A 10,924-nucleotide genomic window follows, 5' to 3' on the forward strand; every position below is an offset into this window, starting at 1 on the left:
AAGAAGGAAAATTGTGCATTCCCCAAGGCACACATAGGAAACTCCTTGTCAAGGAATCACATGAGGGGGGACTCATGGGCCATTTTGGAGTTGATAAGACTCTAGACCTTTTGAAAGAAAATTTTTGTTGGCCACACATGAGAAAAGATGTCCAAAGACATTGTTCTAGATGCATATCATGTTTAAAAGCAAAGTCTAGAACAATGTCTCATGGACTCTACACTCCTTTGCCGATTGCAAATGCTCCTTGGGAAGACATTAGCATGGATTTCATTTTAGGACTCCCTAGGACTGCAAGAGGCCATGATTCTATCTTTGTGGTAGTGGACCGTTTTAGCAAAATGTCCCATTTTATTCCTTGCCACAAAGTAGATGATGCTCAAAATATTTCTAGACTCTTCTTTAGAGAAGTGGTGAGACTTCATGGTCTCCCTAGAAGTATAGTATCCGATAGAGATCCCAAGTTCATAAGCCACTTTTGGAAAACTCTTTGGGGCAAACTTGGAACAAGACTACAATTTTCAACTTCTTGTCATCCTCAAACGGATGGCCAAACTGAAGTAGTCAACCGATCTCTTGGGACTATGCTTAGGGCTATCATGAAGGGAAAACATAAACCTTGGGATGAGTATCTTCCCCACATTGAGTTTGCTTACAATCGAGTAGTCCACAAGACTACTAATGCTTCTCCTTTTGAAGTAGTATATGGATTTAATCCTCTCACACCTATGGATTTGTTACCTCTTCCTAATCCACAAGAATTTGTGCATAAGGAAGGAGTAATCAAAGCCGATTTTGTGAAGAAAATGCATGAGAAGATTAAAATCCAAATACAACAACAAAATGAGAAGTACACAAAATACAACAATAAAGGGAAGAAAGAAATAATTTTTGAGGAAGGAGACTTAGTTTGGCTTCACCTTCGCAAAGATCGATTTCCCACTCAAAGGAAGTCCAAACTAAGTCCCCGAGGTGATGGACCCTTTCAAATCCTCAAGAGAGTCAATAACAATGCATACAAATTGGACCTACCTCTTGAATATGGAGTGCATGATACTTTTAATGTAATTGATCTTTCTCCATTTGTAGGTACCAATGACGACGAGGACGAGCTGGATTTGAGGACAAATCCTTTCCAAGGGGGAGGGGATGATGGAGGAGGGCCAAGCTCACCACACCATGGAAGACAAGATCCAAGCCTAGACCGTCTAGAGCCATGTGGGGAGCGTCTAGACTCAAGTATGGAGCGTCTAGCACAAGATGAGGGGCGGCTACAAAAGGAGCGTCTAGGAGGAAGCCTAGACCGTCTAGGACCTATCACTAGGTCCATGGCCAAGCATCTCCACGCACAATTGGGTCAAGCAACGGATGGGAGGGAGAAGAACTTGTACATGCTACATGGAGGCCTATTAAGGGTGGCTTAGTAGTTAGTGTAGTGTTAGAAAGCATAAACTTGTCTCCTTTTGTTTTTAACCTAGCTAGCTCACGTTTTCTAGAAGATTCTCACTAGGAACGGCCATGTGCTCCATGTGCCATGTGCCTCCACATTTCCATTTCATTTTGCTTGCATTTCATCTTCACTTAGCTTAGCATTTACGGCCTCCTTAGCCTATAAAAGGAGAAGCCCATCACTTGTATTTTGAAGATTAATGAGAGTAATGTTATGTTGCCCATATTATGCCATACATTGTCTTTGCCTAGTTTCTAGGTCCTAATCTTCTCTTCACCATCTACCAAGAGGGCTGGCCGAACCTCCCTTTTTCCATACACTTCATGCACCTTCAAGGTCACCACAACTCCTAGGAGGACCTTGCCCACTTTCACCATAGCTTCCGCACCATTTTCACAAACATCCAAGAAGAGCTCCATGAGAATTCCTTTAGGAGATGGTAACAAATTCAAAAGGGCAAGAGGACTATGTTCACATACAACTTCAAATGGAGAATTATGAGTAATCTTGTGGACTACTCCATTGTATGCATGCTCAAAAGGAAAATGATTCTTATCCCAAGAATTGTGGGTGTTCCTCATGATTTCGTGAAGCATAGAAGAAAGAGCTATGTTTTCAAATTTTGGAGCTCTATCCATCACTATTTTTGAAGATAAATCATGGAGGCTTGTCACTTTTCTTAGGAAGAGTTTATCCACATCCATGAAGAAGGAATCAAAACCTTTTGTTGTCCTAGGAAGCTCTAATATGAAATGTGTTTCTTCCCAAGGATCATTTACAAAAGGTGAAGGAGTATAGAGTTCTTGAGACTTTGCCTTAGGTGTAGTTTGAAAACAAGAATTGTACCTAAAGTAATGTCTTTGAACCTCTTTTCTCATGGGTGACAAAAGTTTTCCTTTTAAAAGCTCTAGAGTTTTATCAACTCTAATTTGGCCCATGAGTTCTCCTTCATGTAGACTTTTTCTCTCATGTGTAAAGATAGTCTCGTTGGTACAACCATTGTTTATGAAAATTTGTACACTTTGCAATGGTTGTCTCAATAAGACATGACAATTTGCTCTAGCCACTACTTCACACAAAACTTTGTTTTTGTAGATGCTTATAGATAACTTGACATTCTCTTGGGGATATCCTAGCACATTTGAGAAATAGTCTTTATCTATGCAAGCTTCTTTTAAAGACTCTTCTTTTTTGCTTATGCTTGCAAGTGTTCCTTTACAAGAGGGAAGGCTAGGTTGTTCAACAAGAAGCATGTTTTCAAGGGTATTTTCAATGTGCTTGTCTTGTTGAATGACCTTGTGGGAAGGAACACTCTTCTCCCATGCCTTTTGTTTCCCAAAAGTTTTCTCTTTTTCTATTTTCTCTTCATCCCTTTTATGTTTCATTTGTATTTGGTCTTTTACCACTTGGGAATGTGGTAAAGGGCTAAGTACAAACTTTTTGTGCTTGTGGATGAAGGAAATCTCGTTAGTTAGACCATCATGCAAGGTTTTCTTATCAAATTGCCATGGTCTACCTAATAAGATGTGGCAAGCTTCCATAGGTACTACGTCACATAAAACTTTGTCTTTGTAGTTACCTACAGAAAACTTGATTTCCACTTGTTTGTCTACACGTAGTTCTCCATTCTCATTGATCCATTGTAAATTGTAAGGTTTTGGATGAGGAACTACTTGTAGATTTAGTTTCTCAATCAATCTAGTGCTACAGCAATTGCAGCATGATCCACCATCCACAATAAGAGAGCATATATTTTCTAAAACATTGCATCTAGTATGAAAAACGTTCTCTCGTTGTGTCTCGATGGATGCACTAGGTTGATTGTGGAGGATTCTTTGAATCATCAATAAGTCCCCCTCCAAAAGATTTATCCTCTCTCCTTCCCCCTTTTCTTGTGTACTAGGTTCATCCTCACCACTAGTGTACTCATCTTTTCCTTTTAAGAACAAAACCCCCTTTTAAGAACATCTTTAAAAATTTCTTAGATATAAAGGCAGAAAGCTCAATTTTAAGTGAAGAATTAACACATTACTAGTTGATATATGACTTGGTGTGATGCTTGAGTTTATAGTATTTGAGCTCGTGGTTGGTTATTTTCTACATTAGAGTGTTTAATAGTGGCATTTTATTCGAGCTCTCAAAGTGACAAACAAATACAATTCTCAAGTGATTGTATCAGATAATACTCATTTTCAAGTAGTTGTCACACATTTTTTGAGTAGTTTCTAATTATTTTTTTAAGAGTTGTCACTCATTTCAAATAGTTACAATTTTAGTGATTGCATTTTTTTTTTACCTCTTTTTAAGTAGTTGTTACTCATTCTCTAGTAGTTGTCACTCATTTTTGAGTGATTGTATCACATAACTCATTTTTTTAGTAGTAATTGTTACTTATATTTTTTAGTAATTTTATCACATAACTCTTTTCAAGTACTAACCATTCATTTTTAAGTTGTAACTTTGATAATGTTTTTTATATAAAGAATTGTTGAAGGCACTAGGTTGAGCCATAAATGTTCAAGGTACAAGGCTGCTAAAGATTCTCAATTTGTGAAGCCATGTTAGAGGTGATTAAGGCGTGAAACCAAACTAAAAATGTTCTAGACATGTATTTGAACCAAAAATGTTGTATGCTTAAGACATGGAGTCATGTCAAAGATTCTTAAGATGTATAGCCAAGTTAAAGATACTCAAGTCGTAGAGCTTAACTAAGAGCATTTAAAGTGAAGTCATACTAAAAATGTTTAAGGTGTGGATTCAAGTTAGAGATGTTCTCATACTTGTAAATAAAGAAATTGTTCAAAGGTTGACAAATAAAGATCAAATGTCCAATGATAAGTAAATTGATAAGTTGTTAGATATAAGTCATTCTTAATCAAATGGTGTGTAAATTTTGCATTTTTTCTTTTAAATAAAGGAAATACAAATACAGGGCAGCATAAATTTGTAATATACTCATATGAATTGGTTCAATCATTTTTTTATACTCAAATCGTGATTAAACTTGAATATTCAAAATTAGTTAGCCATATTTTATAATTTTTATCATCGGTAAATATTATATGTAATAGGTACATATAAACACCAACATATGAAATAATCTAAATTTCTTCCTTAGATTAAGTTTAATATAAAAGAGATTTGTGACTTGTGTATTTAATTTTTTACAATTTTTTTGTCCTACTCGACTTCTTTCGAAGATAACTTATGTGTGATTGCATCCACATAAGTGTTGGAGAAGAGAAAATTACACCAAATGTTTGATCATAGGGTGTGGCTTCGTCCATAGGGTTGTGGATGGCACAATCAGATAGAAAATTGCACTAAAAGTTCAACCACATGAGTGGCATTAAGTTCATGTTAATGTGGGAGACACATTCTTCGACGGTTTCACCAAAGGTTCAACCATTAAGGTGTGTTTGTGTCTACATAGACATAGGAGACACACTCATAAAAAATTGTACCAGGGGATAGACCATAAGGGTATGATTGAGTCCACATCGGTGTGAAAGAAGCGTAAAAAGTTCAGCTACACGAGTGTGATTGCATCCACATGAGTGTAAAAAAAAGCGTTTATACACAAAATTACACTTGATGTTCAACCACAGGGGGTGTAACTACATCTATATGATGTGAAAACACACTCATGTAGAGAATTGTACTAGAGGTTTGATCACAAATATATGGTTACATTCATATGAATGTGAGAAGAGTGATCATGTAAAAAACACTCTTCTAGTTAATATGAAGTTTTGTCTTGATAAATGATTTAGATGAGGGTGAAAGCTCTTTTATTGTGTTGTTGAAAAATGTTCTTCTAGTTAATATAAATTTAATCTTTACCAATGATTTAGAAGTGAGTAAATATATTTTTATTCATGTGGTTGAAAAATGTTTTATTAAGGTCTCATCTTAGGTGGTAAATGTTATTACCAAAATTTGATTATCTCTAGTCGAATACTTAATGAGGTGGAGCCTTTTTTTAGGCCAAATTTGACATCCCTTTGAGGATTAATCTCTTTATGTGAGACATGAGTGAGCAATAATTAAAGTGTAAATTAATGTGAGTTCAAATGATAGTCATCACTTTAAAATAAAGTATATAAGCAATCATAACACAATTTTCTCTTGGAAGAGTTGTTATGATCAATATTAATAGAGATAAGAACCAAGATAATTGAGTGATTAAACTTTTTTATACTATTAACAATTGATTTGTTAATAAAAAATAATTTATATAATCTTTAAATTATATATTGAATAAGAGTAGTTACAACGAGTTAGTTTTTACTCATCTTCATAGAGAATGTAATGTGTATAAGAACTTTCAGGATCAACTTTCCTTTTAAAGAAATAAAATTATCCAATTTAATTTTCAAAGTCAAATTATTTATGCAGTTGCTATCTAAAACCAAAAAAAACACTTACAAATTTAAATTTAAGGGTTTAAGATTTAGGGTTTAAGTATATAATTTATATAAAATATTCAAAAAAAAAATAACTTAAAGAAGATAAGATGTACCGGTATGGGCGAGACCGACGCTTGGTCACCCTGACCGATACCGCTTGACTCCCCGAGACCTGGTCTACTTGACCGAGACCAAGGGGACCTGGCCGAGACCCGATAGATTCGGCCGAGGCGACCGATACCCAAGAGGTTTGGCCGAGACCATACAACCTTGGCCGAGACAAGTGGAATCATCATGGCCGGCCTGACCGGCCGACTCATACTACCGTTAACGCTCAAACTAAGGTAAGTGAAACTAATCCATCATTAAGAATTAGATAATACGATCCTAAGCAAGATCCACTCCGATAAACGGGCCCAACAAGGTAGGTCCATTAGAATAATATAAATAGCACACATTCCAAGGAGAAAGGTAAGTCATTTATTATTGTTCACCTACCAGAATACCATCACCCGCTTTATTGACTTGAGCGTCGGAGTGCCTTCACAGGTACCCCCACCATCTGGTGTTCATCCAAGACCGAGTGTCGAAGGAGAAGCAGGAGGGCGAGAAGAACCCTAGTTCATCACCCAACAACCTGACCGACCGAAGAAAGGAGAAAAAGACTTCAATAGTTCTCTAGGTGACATCTCCCTAATAGGAACATAAGATAAAGACAAATATAAATGTAATATTAAAGGACCTCAAAGAAAAAAAAATAGTGTTATATTAGTATTTCAATTTGAAACTAGATTTTAAAGAAGAATTTAAAAAAAGAAATAATGTTGTAATACTTTTTATGTTTAATGATTAAGGACTACTTTATAGAAGTTAACTAGTTTTAAGACTTATGTTTCAAAATATTTTCTTCAAAAAAATATAAATTATTTTTATATGTAGTGGAGGCAAGGTCTGAAACACTTATAAAGGAGTTAACTATTCACATATGACATCAGAGAATAAATGCAATCAATTTGATTTTTTTTTTTCACACAGTAACCTTAATTTCACAAGTAATTAAAACTATAGTAAAAAATGTTTTTGGTTTCTTTAAGAAAAGTTTTGTTTTAGTCCCTCTAACATTCTTTTGTATTTTTTTTATTCTTTTAATTTGAAATGTATAACTTTTAGTAAATGATTATTTATCAAGGGAAAAAAAGTCATTTAGAAAACGCTTGGAATATTAAAATAATATATTTCAAAATTGAGAAAATAAAAACAGAAAAAAAATGATATACTATTTTCCCTTTATTGTGAAATGTGTTTAGTTCCACATTTTTGTGGAGTGATACTGCTGAAGCTGAATTTATTAAGTAACTTTAACATGATTTTCTATGTAAATTATATCTTGAGATACATTTGGTGAAAAAAAAAATTATGTTAAAGAATCATGTTTGAATCATTTAAATATTTTTAAACGCAGTGTTAGTTAAACTTTCCAAGAATTTCTAATTATTTATTACATTATATTATCTAACAAGGATAAAATATTTTTTTTATCAAAAAATTTTCCACTATAAATCTTCCCCTCTCCCTAAGCTTTTAATACACAAATAAATATATAAATAAACATGATTAAATAGTCCTTTTTGTTTTTATAATTTTTTTCAATTTTATTCCATTATTTTCAAAGTTCTTAATTTGTTTTTTTAAATAGAAAATGAGTCTCTAATCTTAAATTTATAATAATATTATTACATTACAATAAAATGGTATATGACATGAATAACTTAATTAAAATTATAATTATAACGTTATAAATTCTGATAAAACAAATCATATTGACTTTTTTTTAAATAATGAAAAAAAGAAATTGAAATAACTCAAAATAATAAGATAAAACTTAAAAAAACAAAATTACTATGAAACAAAAAATATCCTTATAAGTAGAAAAAGAAGATTAATGAGTTTCATAATACCATCACATCGTAAAGAATCATGAGAGTTATTCTAACTTCTACCAATTATATGTACTTTTTGTTTCATGAGTTGGTGGAGGGAAATGCCATCAAAATGCCAAAGAAAAGGTGGCTTGGAAACTAAAAGCTCATTAGCTATTTCCTGCATTGATGGTCTGGATTTTGGGTGGGGACTCAAACATGCCAATGCTAATGTTACAACCAGCACAATATCTTGCATATCTTTTCTAAAATATGGCAGTGGAATACGTGTGTCCAATATATCTTTCAGCTTTTTGTTCTGAATGGCTGGTTCTGATAAAGAAGAAATCAATTCAGCAGGATGTCTACCCATCATTGTTTCCAAAACCACTACTCCAAAGCTATACACATCACATTTGGTGGTCACACTCAAGGTGTAAGCCAATTCTACATGTACCAAACAAACATTGTAAGTTCTTATTTTGGAAAAAAGGTTATCAAATCAAGATTTGCATTACTGTTTTTTTAATTATGAATCATAGGACTCAGATACACTGAAAAATTACTTCAAATATGTGAAGTGCAAGTGATTTAAACCAGAAATAGAGTTTAGGGTTTAGGGAGAATCAGGTTGGATTATTGTTAGAAGTATGTTAAGAGAGTGTTCTTCTCTCTCGGAGGAGTCTTAGACTCTGGTTCTTTTCCTTGCTTATAGAATCATTGAGCTCACTGAGTTCTCCAATTACTAACACATTATAGTCTCTGATATTCCTTTTTCTATCAGAATGAGTGATAAATAAAGATGGAATAATTAAATACAATAAGTTTACAAGTGTTTTTTCAAATTAGTTTTTAAAATTTAACCTCACATGACTTTTTTTAAGTGAAAAAGTTTGAACATTAATAATATAAAATTACACATATTCATACAAAGTTATTTAAAATTCATGATATGAATAAAGAGATTGAATTTATGGTTCTATAACCATTGTAAAACTTTACCTGGAGCAACATATCCATAAGTACCAGCAGGAAGAGTCTGATTTGATGAATGAAAATCAAGAAGTCTTGCTGTACCAAAGTCTGAGATGAAAGCCTGTAACTCTGAGTTTAACAAAATGTTGTTGCTGCTTATGTCTCGATGAACAATGGATGTGGTACAATCATGGTGCATGTGAGCCAAGCCATAGGCTATCTCTTTTACAACATTTATTCTCTTGCTCCAATTCAGCTCTTGAGCTTCCACATCATAAGACAAGTTACAAAATAAGCTTCCTCTTTCCATATACTCATACACCAAGAACATACACTTATTATGCAAACAGAAGCCATAAAGCTTAATGATGTTACGATGCCGAATTTCTGTCAAGATCTTGGTCTCATTGCAAAAGCTCTTGTAAGAGGATGGATTTTCTGATTCTGCTTTGTGAAGCTTTTTCAGTGCAACAATTTTGCCACTGGGGAGTTGTGCTTTGTACACACTTCCATAAGCACCTGTTCCTATGCAGTACTTTATATCAAAGTCTTCTGTGGCCTTAATTATGTCTTCAAATGCAATCTTACCATCATAGTTCCAAATTGAAAGCATGTCTCCATTCTTTCTTCTTTGGTCTTTTCCAAACTCATTATGGAGGGGACAGAAAACATGAATTCCCCAACAGACAATAACCATTGAAAAAACCATGCCACTGAAGGTAGAGAAGACAAGTATCATTACTAGAGAAATATCAGCATTAGAAATATCAACGTCCAAAGAGCACGAATATTTCATATCCTTATTACCAATTAAAGAGTCTTTTGGAAAACCACAGAAAATGTGATCTGAAACATTAAAGGAATTGTATGACAAATTAAGGTGAGGAACAGAATGAAGGCCCTCAGGTATGTTGCCTGTGAGGTCATTATAACTAAGGTCTAGATATGAAATATTTCCTACTTGAGAAGGAATGCTCCCGTTTAAAGAGTTGTGGCTTAACTGCAGATACCACCAACAATGGTTCAAAACATCATCTGGGATAGGTCCCTCGAGATGGTTGTTGGAAATATCTAAACTTCCAAGTCTTAGGATTTTCCCAATCCCAGGTGGAATGGAACCAGTTATTTGATTCCAAGATAGTTGAACACTAGTTAGTTGTGTCAGTGCAGATATCCCCTCTGGTATAACACCAAAAATCTTATTATGAGAAAGATCCAAAACTTTGAGATGGTCCAAGTGCTCTAAAGTAGAAGGGATTGAGCCATTTAGTGAGTTATTTGAAAGAGTTAACTGCTCCAAACCTCTTAAATTCCCTAGTTCTGAAGGAATGTGGCCTTTAAGTTGGTTTGAGTCAAGGGAGAGTAGGGTCAAATTCTTCAATTGGCCCAAAGTAGAAGGGATCACACCTGTAAGAAAATTGTTAGAAATATTAAGTGTCTGAAGTGGAGTGAGACTTGAAAGAGAACTAGGCATCTCACCTTGAAGACAATTAGAGGACAGATCAAGATGAACAAGCTTTTTAAGAGAACTTATTTCTGAAGGAATATTTCCTTTGAGTCCAGATCCACTAAGATCTAGACGGATTAAATCAGGGAATGCAGCCACATTGAAATACTGAATATGAGCTTCATTTGAAGGAATATAGAAATACTGTTTAGTTGAAATCTCTATAACACTTTGAGCTGCATTGCACACAATACCATTCCAATTACAATATTCTGAGATATTTCTACCTCCCCATCTACTCTGAAGCAAAGCTTCTAGTTCCTCATTAGTGGATGAGGAATTGGAAGTTGCTATAATGTTAGCACTAACACCTTGTAGGAACAAGGCATAAAAGAAGGTAACAAATACAAGATTCACCAATAGTGAACTGCTATATGAGTTTTCCATGCTTAACTCAAATTTGAATGACTTAATTTCTAATGAGAAACTTGATTATAATGCTACTGGCCCTTGGACTAGTTATATGTGTAACACTAGCCTAAGCAATGTCCAAATGTGGAAATTAAGGATTTCATTTTGAACTTTCCTTGCAATTTTCAGTAACATATGAGGACAACGGACATTTAAAGATAGGGTTGACTTTTCAAATTATGGTTGATGATAGAATGAGACATGTAAGGTGACCACAAATAATAAGTGTCACCTAGGACTTAGAAATTCTTCT

At 34.2% G+C, this 10,924-nt stretch overlaps 1 protein-coding gene across 1 annotated transcript; it reads right to left on the reverse strand.

The window, feature by feature from the left end:
- Window positions 1-7,824: 7,824 nt before the first annotated feature.
- LOC137817173 (uncharacterized) lies at window positions 7,825-10,658 on the reverse strand. The gene is made up of 2 exons (XM_068620424.2): window positions 8,781-10,658; window positions 7,825-8,225 (listed from the first exon to the last, which is right to left on the reverse strand). Exons 1-2 carry the CDS (start codon window positions 10,645-10,647, stop codon window positions 7,849-7,851), a joined length of 2,244 nt encoding a protein of 747 aa, XP_068476525.1. The 5' UTR covers window positions 10,648-10,658; the 3' UTR covers window positions 7,825-7,848.
- Window positions 10,659-10,924: the final 266 nt, after the last annotated feature.

This window comes from Phaseolus vulgaris, chromosome 10 (genome assembly GCF_051622355.1).
Source record: "Phaseolus vulgaris cultivar YP4 chromosome 10, ASM5162235v1, whole genome shotgun sequence".
NCBI lineage: Eukaryota > Viridiplantae > Streptophyta > Magnoliopsida > Fabales > Fabaceae > Phaseolus > Phaseolus vulgaris.

What these genes read in the sequence shown, in the direction of transcription:
- LOC137817173 (XM_068620424.2), bottom strand. Translation starts at nt 10,647, where the DNA reads ATGGAAAACTCATATAGCAGTTCACTATTGGTGAATCTTGTATTTGTT. An exon ending in TTATGGATATGTTGCTCCAG is followed by an intron (nt 8,226 to 8,780) that starts GTAAAGTTTTAC and finishes TGGTACATGTAG; the next exon opens with AATTGGCTTACACCTTGAGT.